The sequence below is a fragment of the Neopsephotus bourkii genome, unplaced genomic scaffold (genome assembly GCF_033783945.1).
Source record: "Neopsephotus bourkii isolate Nb327-2 ecotype Australia unplaced genomic scaffold, CSIRO-AGI_Nbou_v1 NB_1655, whole genome shotgun sequence".
In the NCBI taxonomy this organism is placed as follows: Eukaryota; Metazoa; Chordata; class Aves; order Psittaciformes; family Psittacidae; genus Neopsephotus; species Neopsephotus bourkii.
Window position 1 is genome coordinate 1,298,013 of NW_026902129.1, and position 15,780 is coordinate 1,313,792.

General features: G+C 38.5%; 1 protein-coding gene across 4 annotated transcripts in view; it reads left to right on the forward strand.

Moving 5' to 3' along the window:
• The window catches only part of POU6F2 (POU class 6 homeobox 2), a 303,405-nt gene that overhangs the window by 38,564 nt on the left and 249,061 nt on the right, over nucleotides 1–15,780 (forward strand). For all 4 annotated transcript variants that reach the window (XR_009728688.1, XM_061374874.1, XM_061374875.1 and 1 more), the window contains exon 2: nucleotides 14,099–14,270. Coding sequence is in view for 3 of the 4 variants with exons in the window: in XM_061374874.1 (XP_061230858.1) it covers nucleotides 14,099–14,270 (172 nt within the window). In the remaining variant the exon portion in view is untranslated. The remainder of the gene's footprint in view (nucleotides 1–14,098; nucleotides 14,271–15,780) is intronic.

The following is a 15,780-nucleotide window of genomic DNA, read 5'->3' on the forward strand; positions in this document are numbered from 1 at the left end:
AACAGTATTTTGCTCCCCGAAGACTTGTGTGCATGCATTTAACTGTCTTGAAGAATGAGACTGCTGGTACAGAGTTACCCCTTCTGAGAAGTTAAATTACAATAACCTGCTTGGAGGTGCTTCTGCACCAGATCCATGCTTGGCAATGGTGCGATCAGTAAATAAACATCATATCCTTGCAGAACTGAACTGCCCCATCAGTTGTATGACTCCCTGAAAACTGGACTCTGCCATGTGGTCTTTGCTTCATGCCAGTTTGAGACTTTGCTCTGGAGTTGCAGCCTCAGGATGGCAGTATGGTCACTGTGAAAGGGTTGGAGCTCCTCCAGCTTTCTCTTAGGAAATGCATATCTGGTAAATTTGTCTCATCTTTACTCACAGCCCGGTATAGTTTGTCTTTACCTCCAGCTTCTAAAATGTGATACAAGAAATGAAGTCTCAAGGTTGGAGGTTTCATGCCCAGATGAAGATGTACAGAAAATTCCCTTTCCAGCTGCAGTTTTCAAGGTTTTGTGTCCCCTTTTCCACCCTTGTTGTCAGTTACAGCTGTTTAACATCAAGGGGCTGCTTTTCCTTGAGTTGGGTGTTAGTATTACAGTACCTGACCTGAATGCTTCTCAAAACTTGTTGAGGAAGTAGAAACTTCTCTCACATAGACTAGCTATACTCAATTATAACGTCAGTTACAGCTTATCTCTTTCAGTAGACTTAAGCTCTAACATGTTACATATTTCCACCTTATATAAAGATATTCAGGGTTGGTAATAAGTTTTCTTCAACTACAAGGATACTGGAGGCACATTATTCATAGTAAAAAATTTCAGAGCACATGCTCTTCTCCCCTGTTGCCATGAGTTGCTGAAAGAAATTGTGTGGCAAATTTTCCTCAAGTTTAATGTAAGGTTCTTCTGGCTTCCAAATGTATTCGGCATTTTTTATTTTCTTGCAAAGAAATGTTGCAAGCCAAAGCAGTGGGATTTGAAGCAGTACAGGGAGTAAAAAAAACTAACAACCAACCTTGCCATGACATTCTGTAATTGTCATGTTCATAGTTAAAATAAGATTGTTCACTAAGTAATATCTATGCAGATTGTAGTTCCTTGTTAAAAGTATCCTGTCAGTGTAAATGTACATGCAGAGCAGGCATATTAAGCAGAGTCAGACTTTATTACTGTTGTATCTGTGACACCGGCTGGGAGACTAAAAGGGACTCTGCTGTGCATTGTCATCAGCCATGTTATAAACTGTGCTCTGCTTTCCAGGCTGCCTTTGCAATCTCATTGCCTTAAATGAAGTGCTAAATGACACTTGCAGAACTCTACTGAAGGCAATAGGATTAAATAGGTGTTACTAAGGTTATAATTTATTAATGATGTTAATGTGGTGTGCGAAGCAGGAGGGAACCCGCTTTGATAGTGAGATCCTGGGCTGAGCCTAGGTGATAGAGCTTAGAAGACACCAGAGCTATGCATGATTGTGCACTCTTGCGTTATGCATTTCTCTGTCTAGTAGAACTTCAAATATCAAACTTGTCTTTTCAGGAGAAGGTTGCAGTCTAAGGATTCTCTTTTCTGTTTGGTTTGGGTTTTTTTTTTTCTCTGCCTTTTTCTGTGTTATGTCATTTTCATCCTTTTCCTTCTACTTAGTTCTGTGTTTACCTTTGAGCAATCTGCCTCCACCGCTGTGCTCCAACCTCACAAAATCTGATCATGTAAGTGGTCTCATTGATTCCAGAATGTATACTTCATGCAGGTTACATGCTTGAAGGCCCAGTTTATACCCTTCAGCTATAGCTAAATGACTATCATATCTTAAAGCCATAATTTAACTGCAACATAAACATGGCTTTGTTTTCATGACAGCAGTTCATTTCCTCTGTTGCAGTAAATTTAACATATCTGGTTGGGCTTCTTGTAATGCTGTTCAGTACGTTGTCACCTTCTAATTAAGGACCCTTAAAGGTCTGTACAGGTCACCTAGGAGAAAGAAATGCTATAGCGTAACTGCGTGATGGGGTAACAGGATGAGACCATAAGAATATGTTTGAATCCCAGTACAAGTACTCAGTTATGTTGTCACTTCTCAATTTCATGCATCATCTTTTTGTGGTCATCCCAAATCACTTTGATATCATAGGCACTGTGTGTTTAGGTACTTCTGAAAGGATTACTTTACCTGTGTTGTTGTGAGGGAGAGAGGTCAAATTAATTGTTACTTACCAATTTCTCATAGCAAGTATGTGTTCATTCACTCTTTATTCTTTCCTGATGTCTCTGAAAACAGAATAAATACAGTGGAAGTCTGTGGCTGGAAGATGCCTTCAGAGAACAAGCCCAGTAATTTTGATCAATAGTTTGTACTATTGGATGGTGCTGGAATCAGGCTGAGGAGTAGAGTTGTAAACGTTTTTCTGAGTAAAGGATTGTGCATGTGGTCATGTGGGACTAAGATCATAAAGTCTTCAAACCACTAGATAAGGCAGATTTTGATGTGATAAAGTCCAGGGACTTGCTACTTAAGCGTACAATTCATGTTAATGCACCCCGATCCTTGGTAAGTTGCTGATTAATCTAAGTGGGTTATAGCATAGCCCCTCAGTAGCTTTTATTTAACTGATCCGTGGAACAGAATTCAATGTCTCTTTGCATTTAATATATGATCCTAGAAAACTGAAAAGAAGTTGAGCTTTTCTTATCACTGTGGATTTAGATTTTTCTGCTTGTTTTATTAACTGCTGTTCCACACAATACTTGGTCTTAGAAGATAATGAAAGTGATATTCTGTATTTAATTCTCATATTCCTCTAAAACTGGCTTTTTTTATATTATTCTTTCTTTCTTCCTTGAAGTACATCTCCTTCAGAATTCAAGGCTTCTGATTTTCTAGGCTTCCCCCATGAAGAGGTAGGTTTGAGCCCAGGATCTGAAGCTGATAGATGAGCAGAAGAGGGAAGACTGGGAAATGCTGGTAGAACTGTACAAATAGCATTATATATGTAGAGGTTACAGTTTCTCTTTCCTGATAAGAGTTCTGCATGCTTTATAGGGAAGATCTGTGTGTATATCCCGGTGCTACAAACCTGAATCTGTGTCCTAGCGAAGTATTTAGTCTGAGAATATTTAATGCTTTTGTTATTTTGACTGCAAAGGTGAATTAATTCTTTGTGTGAATGATTTGATCCTGTGTTGGGAGCTATTGGTCATCTTTTACTAACAATTCAATAGAAAGGCATGTGAATGCATTACTTTACTCTCTCTTGGAGGCAAGCAAATATTTTGAGATAGTAATTTAATTGGTGTTATTGTGTTCCCTGCAAATATGCCCTATTTGTGAGCACAGAAATGGTAGCATGGTCTTATAGAAAAAGAGCTTTTTCCCCAAACCATTGTGGCTGCTATTGCAGTAATGGGATATCAAACAGGCAAAATTGTATGTGTTGTCAATGGCTACAATATAATTTCATTGACTTACAAAGTTTAAAGGGAAGGCATGATGGTAAGCTTATCCAAGGTGTCACACTGAAGTAATTGCCCACCAACTTGATTTTTATGGCCAAAGAGAACATTTTAATATGCACACAAATTCTGAGGCTACTCTAGCCTGCATCAGAATGTAGAGATCAAAGGATGTGATTAAGCATTCAGGCGCTATAGTGCTGAGAAATAAATAACCCAGGTAATGAATGAATTAATTAAATGTGGGTTAAAGTAAATGAGAAAGTTGATTTTAAATCTAGGAATAAGAATTTGGTCTAAAATGCAAACAAGCAGAAAAGGGGAAGGTTTATGTCTCTGGTTTTACTCACCCTAAATGTAGCCATGTTAATTTTTTCATGTTTGCCTAAGTCTCTTTGCTTATTATGCTTTGCTTATTATTGATTTCATTATGTCAAGAATAAAGCGCAAAATGGTGAAGCACCGTTTAGGCCTCAAGTTCTTGAAGAAAACCAAGTCCTTAGGCAAATTGTGTTAGAAGTGTGAAGCTGTGTGACAGTTAAAAGCATATTGAATTTGGAACACATTTAATTAGGAATTAATACATTATGACCTACAATGTGGAAAGAAAGATGTGGTACCCAGGTGCTGATGAAGAACTAGTAAGAAGAAGAGTAACCCTGAAGATGGTCTGTAATGGTAAAAAAAAAAAAAGCAACTGCACTCATTTATCAATGGGGAAAGGCATAGAAATATAAAAAGCATAACATCATTGATCTGCAGTATTTGTAGCATTGAATATACTTAGCAGTTATAACAGCAAGTTTGGCTGTCAGATGATCTCAGCATAGGAGAACCATTTGAAAAATTATTTGGGATTCTTACTCTTAACCTCGGAGCTGCCAGTCTTATGGCACGCACATCTCCTAATATCTGGGGAAAAAACATTTTAGTCTGTGAGGCTCAGTTCAGGTGAAGCTTTCAGTTTCTTCAACAGGTAATCATTACTGATATTTTATTAAAAGTATACAGCAGATAAAAGGAAATCTGAGGGGGTCCACCCCTAGAAGGCGTGTGAGAAAAGTTATGTGCCATACTTGTCAATAGAGTTCAAGTATGCTATGGCAAAGTAAGGACATTGAAGAGCACCTGTAAGAGGTGTCTTATTAAGCACATAACATAAAACCAAGGCTGAGCTGTCCTCAGTTTGGATTTGTGTTTTGGAAGCCTTCAGTTGTGTTTAGTTAGAAGAATTCAAGGCAGACCTCACTTGCTTCGAGAACAATTTGATACTGAAATGAAGATTATCCAGCAGTTTGTGATATTCTGGACAAATTGTGACTTGCCTCATGTGGTTTTCTTGTTTAAGTATTATACCCTTATTTATAAAGGATTTTGCAAGGTTCACAAAAAATATATACCCAATTTCTAAAGTGGTCTAGATTGTGACTGTGTATTGTATTATAGTTTGTAATTGCTTTTAAAAGTGGCATTCAAACCAAGAGTCGGATGAAAGTGCAGTTAAATTAGAACTACTTCAAACATCTTCACCAAAAAAATGTTCCAACAGAAAAGGTTGCTTCATTGCACTAGAAGTGTTAATGTCCCTGTTTCAACACATGTTCTTTCCAAGGTCTTATTTAATTTGTGTCTTAAGAATTTCTGGTGAGAGATTGGAAAGATCCATCCTGGAACAGAAAGAGACTTTCCTGATAGAGCCAAATCCATGGCTGGCTGCTGACAGGTCTTGATTTGGGTTTTCCTACACCAAATGCAAGTGATAAAATTAACTGCTGAGCTTGGTTACTGTTTAACCCATGCTCTGATTTTCAAAAAATCAAGTTAATGGTTTCTTTGGTTCACAACTTGCAAATACTGCCATGTTATGTATAATCAAGTTTTTGTTTAACAAGAGGAAAGCCCCTTTCAATTGCTGTGAGTCCCTTCTGTGCTGCCTAGTCAAGTTTCTCTTACATGATCAACATTCAGAAGTGATTATAAATTTGGTTTTGGTGTGGTTCTGGATGTGCTGGTTTCTAAAAGCAATTTTAGCTGAATTCTGGCTTTATTTTTTTCTGCCAAAGTAGCTTCTGGTGTGTGCATGGTCGACAAAGCCTGACAACTGAAAATACAGGGAAAATGTATATAATACCATATTCTGATTAGGCTAAATTAATATCATTTGAATTCCTCGTGGTGGAAATCCTTATGAGGCATCTTTCACCTAGGAAAAACTGAGAGAATCCCACAACTTTTTGACTGCATTTCTTAGTTTAAAGACGCCAATCATGGCCTGTTCTTCCTCATGGAGAACTGAAGGATTATGTTGATAACGGGATGCTGTAAGTTCTAAAAGGATCTTTTAAACATAGGTAGCAAGACTGGGTGTAAAGAGAAGCTTTGTGCTTAAGGCACCTTCAAAATCGAAATTGCTCAAATACTTCTTAAGAAAAGGGGGAACTTATGGAACTGGCAGGTTTGTAAAGACTTGGCATCAACTGCAATGATTTGGTGAACAGGACTGTGTCTCCTTTAGGTGGTCAGTGTGGAAAATAAATCAACCCAAAGTGAAATAATTTTGGGGGTGAATAAGAACTTTTTGGTTTTATAACAAAGATCCTTTAGACAGCTCCAACGTATTTATCACGCTAGGGTAGAATGGCATTTTTTCCCCCTAAGAGTGGTGAATAGCTTTATAAAGATTGGTTGGTTGTTTTTTTTTTTTTTTTATTCTTAATGGAAGACAATGTCTTCCTTTCTGTAATGAATTTTTTTTTTTCAACTTTTATGGGAAGTTGGCCCCACAGTATACAAATTTTAAATAATCCTAGTTATTCTTCCAGGCTCATAGTTTTCGAGATGGTTTCTTATGTTTGACATGGCTCCCTGCAGAATAAAACTGACAGAGCAGTGGGGATAATCCACTACTCCTATAAAGAAAATGCGTCAAAGTCTTACTCCTGATAGGAATCATCTTCTCATTTCAGATTTAATTGCTCTCCTATGTCATCTCCTTTTGGGAGACCAGATGGCAGAAGAGTAGGATATCTCTTGAGTTGCTGATCCCACATAAATGATTGCACAAAATGAGTGGAAAATTCTCTTGAAGGCTTATTCCACCATGTTTGGTCCCAGTCAAAAAGTGTCTGGCTTCTTAAAACTGGGGTTGGCTTTTGTGGGGCTGCAAGACTCTTTAACCAGAAGGCTGCTTTCTTTCATGACTCTCAAGACTTATTATTTCTCCTGGTGGCTGTTCATTGTTTATCTAAAATGTACTTTGAGGAGCATGGTACCTTCCCAGCATAGTAGCTTCTCTGGCCCTTGACCTCTGTATGCCTACAAACTTTTGCTGCATGTCCACTGATGGACAAACTCCTATTCAGTAATCCAGACTGTCATTTAAATGGGGAATCATAATCAGGCCAAGGCCAGAGTTACAACTCTTGTTATTCTAAAAAATAAGTTTTATACAGTTTCATCCCATACATGGTAGAAAACTCCAAAGACAAAATGGATTGCAAGAAGAGCAGAATGATTCTTATCAGGTTCATAATTGTATAAGAATCATTAAAGTCAATTCCAATAGTGTTTGGAGTATAGCTTCAATGCTGTGTGTACTTTGCCATTAGTGATTCCCATGTGCCATGTGGATTGCAAAAAACACAGACTCTGGATTTATACATGCAAGTCTCTTTTCCAGCCAGTTCCAGCACAGCCATTTCTGGACCTGAGATGCAGCAGTCTCCTACAACAACATAGTTCCTCACTTTCTCTATGGTGAAACCAACATCTTTCATCTCTTTCCTGTTCGAAGCACACAGTGTGTCTGCTGGGGGTATGTTTAGAGCTATAAACCCACGCTGATTATAAAATAAATGGCAACCTAGTTATTTACGGCTACGCAGCTGCTGTGTGCATATTCCCAGTCTGTATTCCCAACCTGAGACCTCTAGTCAGCATGTTGCAGAGTGACCCAACCAGCAAATTGACTGGAAGTTCTCTTGTGAACTGTCAGTTTGCTCTCAGTAGGCATGAGGAATATGTGAAACATTTTCATTAGGAAAAATAGGAAGGAGAGTAGGGATAGAGGGGAAATACATTTAGCGAGATGTTTTTATGATTTGAAAGTGCATTGTAGTATCTCAATCTCAAGACACAGAAATTCAAGGACATTGTCACATAAACCTTATTTGGTTGTGGTTTAAAAACCACAATGTTTCAGTGAACTGTAAGATTCCTAAGAATCCGAGCCTGGTTTTGGTTGGGAGGGACCTTAAAGCTCATCCAGTTCCAACCCCCTGCCACAAGCAGGGGCACCTTCTACTAGAGCAGGTTGCTGAAAACTCTGTCCATCATGGCCTTGAACACTGCCAGGGATGGGGCAGCCACATCTCTGGGCACCCTGTGCCAGCACCTCAGCACCCTCACAGGGAAGAACTTCTGCCTAATGTCTAATCTAAATATCCCCTCTTATAGCTTAAAGCCACTAGCTTTAAGCCCCCTTCAGTGACTCCACTAAGGTCACTATGTGCCCTTGTAAAAAGTCCCTTTCCAGATTTCTTGCACTATGTGCAGTGATAGTCTGTCTAATGGTCCGAATTAAATTATTTGAAGCTCAGTATTGTTAATAATATGAATATAAGCAGGCACTGGTTAGTTAGGTACGTTATTTTTTTTATCCGGAAAACTCTCCATCATACTGGATGTGAAGATGAGTATCAGTGGAAAAATACAATGTCCAAAGTCACACTAGTATTGAGAAAAGGGAGAAGAAAATAACTATCTTCTCTGCTACAAAGATTTTTCATGAGGAGAATAAATACCATTCTATCCAAAGAAAAGTGGAAACTCTTTGGGGTTCATATTGAGTGAGAAGAGCAGGGGATATATCAGCTTTTTGCTTTAAGAGGAAGTAGAAACAATACTGAAGATCTTAAGTTAAATGTGAGTAATATAGGTACTATAAGTAAATATGTAGTGCAGTAAATAAAAGAACAAGATCAAAGTAGGAAGGAAGATCAGTGATCATCCATCAGCAGTCTCGTTTGTTTTGCTTATAGAAACATCCATCTAAGAATGGTGGGTACAGGTGGCTGTGCAGAAAATGGGAAGATTTTTCTCTGTAAGTTTTCCGGGGAAGTGACAGCCAGCAGGTAGCAACAGTCAGAACCTAGCAGGAAACAAAAGGTTCATTCCAAGTAGTTTGCATGAACCAGACTATGGATAGATTGGGATGGAAATACCAGCACATTAGTGACAGGGGATAAAACACCATTTAAAGAAGAAAGACTCAAAGAGGGTTGCCCACAAGAAATCTTTATTTTAAGGGGAAAATAATATACTGGATACCTCTAGAAGCAATAAGGTGAAGGAAGAAAGACTAGTTCATAAGAGGACCAAGGGAGAAGGTAATCCGAAATTTCACTGGTGTTTGACAAAAATCCAGTCCTTTCCCAGTGGAGTCTATTTAATGTATTCCTCACTCAAAAACTGTAAGCTGAGTTATGTCTTTGGACAGCTTTATACAAGGTTAGGGTAATGCTCTGTTTTGATTAAAAATCGTAATAAGCTACAGTTTGAGTACTTGGTGTAGTCATTAGAATAATGTATTGAACAATGTAAATACTTTTAGTGATAGTATAATTGGATTCTTTACTCTCAAACACATGTATGGTGTATGTCCCAAACAGAAGTCGGTGTAAGACTAGAGGGGAGGGAGGACTTATTTCATGCCTTGAAAAAAAAAAATAACTCGGAAAATTAGTTTCCAGTACTTCTACGCTGGAGAAAGTGTGTGGAAAGTAATTTCAAACTAAGGGCAAAATAAAAAAGTAAACCAAGTATCTTACTTTTTCTCTCAGTTAAAACTTTAAAAAGTCATTAAATGCAGACAAATCATGTTTATAGTACAGTAAGTACAAAATTTAGACCAGTGGCTAAATCTGTGCGTGAAGCCTTTATAAAGCCCTCTGTCACCCGAGTCCTACATTAAGGATAAAATTAGTTCCTTTTCCCATTTTTAGACTTCTGCCTAGGGCATGTTTCACACAAAACCCATGTAGTTTTCTTTAAAAGCTGTCTTTGATTATTAAATAGTTTTGCTTAGAAACTGCACCTTTACCCTTAAAGTGCAAAGGCAAAGCTTTTAGCACAGTGATAAGTGGTCTCCTGTACTTCATACAGTGCTGCAGATAAGGAAAAGGTAAAGATTTTGGCTTTTAAAAGAGCGTGTATAACCAGCACTGTAATTTGCGTTTGCAAATCCACATGATCTTGGCTGTTAAATTAAGTCCAGCAGCTTATTTTAAGTCATATGAGGCAGGTAGAGTTGAACAGAGGTCTAGCAGGTATTGCAACTGAATTACAGGAGGTAAAGCCACCCTTGAGGGAGGCACACAGCGGGGAGGACCACTCGCTGCACAAAACTGTCAGAGAAATCTTCCAGAAAACAGGCAAGTCTGGAAATACTAGTGATAGTTGGACAAGAAATAGATGACAAGTTATATGAGTATCTGCAAGAGATGGGTGTAAAATTTGTCACTACATGTGTGGTATATACAGCTATATTTTGAGTAAGGACATTGTAATTCCTTACTTGTCGTATAACTAGAACTTTACTCTTGTGTTTATGCTAGCTGAAATTCTGCAGCATTATATCCCTTTTATGTACGCTTGCCTCTTATGCAAAGCATATAAACCCTTTTTGCAAAGCTCATCGTCTGGTTTTAAAGTATTCTTAGACTTCAGTTTTTGTATATGAAAAGCTAAGGCTTTGGTGTGTCTGTCGGTCCGTGGAGGATCCTGTGTTAGAGTGCAACATGTAGTCTGACCTTTCACACCTACAGGAAGGCACATGCTGGGTGTCAAGACAACAGACATCCAGGGCAGGGAGGAAAATGGATCCTTGCCTCAATGTACCTCTCCAGTGCTGATGGCCCTCTTTGCATTGGACTTGGTAGGTGGGCAGAGGAGAAAGTTGTTGATCCTGCAGCTGGCATAGTAACTACTTGTGAGCTGCTTTTAGGGAGGCCATTGGGAAAGACAGGAACAACCCCTCTGGTCAACAAGGAATTTTGCAGACTAGGCTACTTGCTGTGAGCTGGAATTAGAGTTTATTACACTTAGTGTAAAAAATAACAGTTTTTAATCATGCACAATTCACTGCAATAATGGCATAATACTTGAGTAGAGAAAGCAACTGAAGGCCTGGAGGCAATCTGAAGTTGACAAAAATATCCATTTTTTAAAAGTGTGTCTTTGAAGGAAACAAACCTTCCTTCAACCCATCATTTAAGTGAGTTTTTTAGTCTTCATGCAGACTAGAATTTTAGACAATATCTTATCCATCTGTTTATAGAGAAAGTTGCTATTCATTCATCACCTGATAAGAGCCATCCTAGGGTTAACTACAGGTTCTGTTACTGTCTGAGGGAGGAGGCAGCAGTTGGTGTTATTACAGTTTTTCTAGCCCTTACCTCTGTTTAATACAGCTTTGCTGTATTAAATTCACTGCTAACAGTCTGCCCAGCCATGCAAGCGACTATGTTGATGCTTACTGTATTGCAGGACTTTGTGACATCTTGCAGCAAGGAGTTCCACAAGCTTTCACTGCTTACTGTTTGGAAAAGTGTCTTTTACTACTACTAGCTTTGTGACTTTTCCATTTCTGTGGAGGCCCCTTTTCTCCTCAAATGAGGTATGCTGAGTAGTTCCTGATCTATGTTTCCTCCCTGCTGTTTATTATTTTGTGTACTTTGATCATGCTCATTTTTACTCACTTTTTTCCCATGCAAACATACCCAGTCTTTTCGATCTCTTTATCATTCATCCCACACACCTTTCTGACGTACATTTCTTACATGGGCTAACCAGAAATGAAGTACTGCAGGTGAGGCCAAATTATTGATGTATGTAACCAGTAAAATCCTGGCCCCGTTGAAGTTGCTGGGAATTCACTGACATCTAAGGGTGGAGGTTTCTTCCAGTGTTGTCACATTTCCTGCGTTATTCTACCTCTCATTTTTCATGTATTCAAAATTTGGCAGCTGAGACTTTAATCTAGAATCATACCGATGCAGCATCCTCCATTAAAGTCCTGTTACTCCTCATATCAGCAGTGTAGCTGTATGGACAGGATTACTTCCTTCCCCAAAATACTTTGAGAGAGGTCAAATTTTGTCCCGATTCACATTTGTTGCAGAACTGCTCTTGGTGTTAGTTTTGAACAGCTGAAACTGAGAGCAGCAGCTCAGGCTTTGGAACACTGCTGCTTGTGTTCACAGTGACCTTTAGCTAGAAAATCTGCTAAAATACATTATTTAGTATATGAAAGCAAAGAAATATTTTTTTTTTGTTGCTGCAGTAAATAACTGTCCATAAAGCAACAGGAATAAAAGGCAAAACGAGACAGAGTAAAAACCCCAGCATCTGCAAAAGGAGTCTGTTAACTTGTTTTCTGTCCAGAAACATCTTAAGAAATGTTGAGATTGTTGCTGGCTAATAAACACAGTGAATGAAATGTTAATAAATCACCAGCAATTTAGTCTGACAATAACATGGATTGACCACATTGATTAAATTGATTATGTTTCATATATTTATAATATGTAGACAGAAGCCTAATTTATTTTCTGAAGAGTTCAAGGTAGGTATCACTGGTTTAAAGAGGGGGGGGGAAAAGTCAAAACAATGGAGTAATGTTTGTGGTTGCTATCTGCAATAATCTAATGCTGACAGAGAGCAGTATTTTATTTAGTAATTAACAGTGTAAAGGGGAGAGAAGCTGTCATGTTGGTTCTTAAGCTGGGGAATGTGATGAAAGATGATATCTGCGATCTCATCCTTTCCACTTGTTTAGGATTGTCAGGATGAGAAATGTCAGCATTATGAAAGCTCAGCTCTGCTCTTGATATGATAAAACCCTTCAAAAGCCAGTCTTTCTCTCCCTCTCCCCCCTCCTTTTTCCCCTCTCCCTCTTGCACTTGCCTTTTTTTTTATTTATCCTGTTTTGTTAGATGGCAGAAATATAATTCTTTTCTTTCTTCCTATTATAAGCCACCATTTTTGTTTTATTATATGTTTCACAACCCCTAATGCCCCACTGAAAATTACCTTGTTAAATGACAGTGTTTCAAAGCCATGAATCCTTTCCACCATTCCCTCAGAGGTTTGAAACAGTCAACAGACTGTAAAGAATAAATAATAAAAAAGTATTGATTATTTTGATGACTGTGAGATTCAATTAAGTATTAATTTTGCCCTCCAGTGGACCTATCAAGGTATTCAAAAGGGAGGATTCGGCTCAGCTAAATGCGTGCTGAGTGCTTCAGCCTTAAATAGGGAGAAAATGTGTTTACCTACAGTATTTGAAGAGGAGTGCATTGATGCACAGAGTCCAATATTTAAGTGCTGTGCAAATTAAGCCCTGGTGACAGTGACATTGTTTTCAGCGATATGAGTATTGACTAAAGAAGTGCATTTGATGACAGCTTAAACTATTTGTATTGATTAACATTTTCATAGATTATCATGTGTCATATCAAATTCACTTTTCAGACATGAATACATTAAAAAACCCATAGGCAAACATTGACCAATGTGAGGACGGGACAGAGGGAACATGCTAACCAACCTACTTGCTCGCTGGTCACCTGTTCTCTGCATAAGAGCCATTTAGGCATGAACTTTGCAATAAATAGCTGCCAGAGAGCGCAACAAGGTCACTTGTTCCTTCTCATTTGTTTATTGTTTTTTTTTTTAGTTTCCTCTTTTTTTCACTCTGATTTCGGAGCTGTCATGATATTATGCCTATTAATTTGCAAATGGAATAATAGAGTGTGCTTGGAAATAATGCCTGACCCCCAAATGTCCTCAATGAGCAGAAGATAAAACAGATCCAAACCAGCAAGGAACAAATTTTCAGTGCATATCCATGTCTAATGTTTTATGGGGGATACTATGTTGCAAACACAAGAATAATTGCAAACTGTGTGTGTAAGTATCTTCCCTAATTTTATCTTCTTTTAAAACATGCCTTCTGTGTGATTTTATTTTCAAAAGGAAAAGGTTGTGTTTGTGTGTGCTTATGGACTTTGGGAGCATAGTATCCCAAAGGCAGGAATAGTTAAAAGAAATCTGTGTATCTCTCTTGAATGTATGTGATGCAATGCCTATTTGCTGCTGTGTATTTTAATGGAATGCTGGAAACTCTGTATGTGATTCTGTTAATGTTGTACAGCTGAGGATGCCTCTTTAAATCACTGTGGAGTGCTCCTCTTCCATGGCTTTGGAGCATACAGGAATTTCATTTCCTACTACGTTAAGGACAGGGTGAGGTGTAAAAAAAACATACACACAAAAAAGCACATCCCATAATTAAAGCTGTGTTGGTTATGTTGCTTTCATAGAAGTTTTTCTCCAAAGCATCCTGAATCTCTCACATGCTAGTTGAGCTTTAATAGGGTGGGGAGTAATGGAAAACTCATTGGATCTGTAATAGCTCTTCACTTGACTGCAGCCAGCAATAACAGCAGGAGCAGCCAGAGATAAGAGAGAGAGAGAGTGAGTGTGTGTGTGAGAGAGGGAGGGAGTGGAACAGAGACTATACGCACACCAAAGCTGCCACTTTTTTTTTCCCCTCACTTTTTTTTTCTCCCCCATCCTAGGATCCAATGATAGCTGGACAAGTCAGTAAGCCCTTGCTGTCACTGCAGAGTGAAATGAATGCAGAGTTGAGAGGTGAGGACAAGGCAGCTACTTCAGACAACGAGCTGAATGAGCCCCTGCTTGCGCCTGTGGAATCAAATGACAGCGAGGACACTCCCAGCAAGCTCTTCGGTAAGTCTGTCTAGGTATTTCATTTCACTGCTACCATGTTGTCCGGAAGAGCAATCTCCCCCTGCTCTCTCCCTCTCCCCCCCGCCTTCTTTCCTTGTTCGCTCAATTTTGTTCTAAGTACGAAGGAGTAGCTTGGAGCGTGCAGGCATGCAGCCCTCTGCTCCCATTGCAGCTGAATGCAGCGGGGTGACAGTTTCAGCCTTGAAAACTTTTGTCAACAATGAACTTATTTTATGCAAGTTGCAGACATTTTAGGTTTGCTTTTGCATGTAAAATAAATAAATAAATAAAAATTAGAGGGGGGACATTCTCTTGGAGTAGTTGATTAACATTGATTGGGTCAGGTGCTGGTGTGTCTCATGCTACCAGCTTGTTCTAAGGCTGGCTTAAAGTGCAAAGTTATCATTTTATATGGTAAAGATAAAGCTGGCTGAAGAGAGCTGAAACATTCCCATAGAAAACACTCTGTACTGAGTAAACAAAGGCTACGAAGGGTACTGCACATGGAGCTCATGTTTTTGGAATTTAAATTAGAAATGAAATATTTCTCCTGAAGCCTCTGCAAAGAGAAATTTCCTTTTGGATTTTTAATTTATTTTTTAGTAGTCTAAATTGTGCCAGATAAGTGCAGCATTTCCCAATCAAAACAAAAGCAGCAAGAGTGGCACTCCGACACAGACATCTGTCATTCAAACGGATGACACCCTGTAAGCCAACTCAAGCAACTCTGATCTCTAATCAGGAAAGGGAGCAGGGCTGTTGAGGCGCGTGCTTGAGTGATAGATGTTGATAGATGTCTGAGCTGGAGCAGCACTGTGTGGTACACAATGACATTTTGGGTTTAGAGGGACTGCTGTCCTGAAGGACTTCCTTTTAATTATTTCCAATTGTGACTTGAGATAAACCTTAATAGAAACAGAGCATTTCCTTATTTTACGTGATCCTCTAGGTGGAAGTTAAAGGGAAAAAGGTCTTGTTTAAAGGGAATGCAGCTTTAAGGGACAGAGAGCGAGAGCCTATATTCTAAGATTCAACATTTAATTTTGTAGTCTGTAAGGAAATCTGTAACAGTGTTTAGATTTCAGTATTCCTGCTCAGGAAGAGCTGCAAGATCTTTTCTAAACAAAAGAATACATGCAATTTTCTTTTAAAGTGGTTAACAGCATATTCTTTCTCAAAGATATGGCACAAAAATATTTTATTAAACAACTTCACTGAAGAAATGGAAGAATGATAATAATTTAAAAATCCTAAAACTTAATTTCTGGACTACAGTAATGACCATTACTGAATATCTCTCTGTTTTTAAGCACCCTCTTAGTAATCTTTGTTTCCATGGGAAGCATGATTTCTATTAGCACTTTGAATGTTCAAAAAACATAGAATAATTGTTTTAGTCTATTTCACCCAGGAAAGGATTATAATGTCTAAAATTCAGAGAGCTATTAGTTGTCTGGTGTAGTACAAGTATCCTCAGCTGTGTTTTTATGTATTTAATTTGCTCAAATAC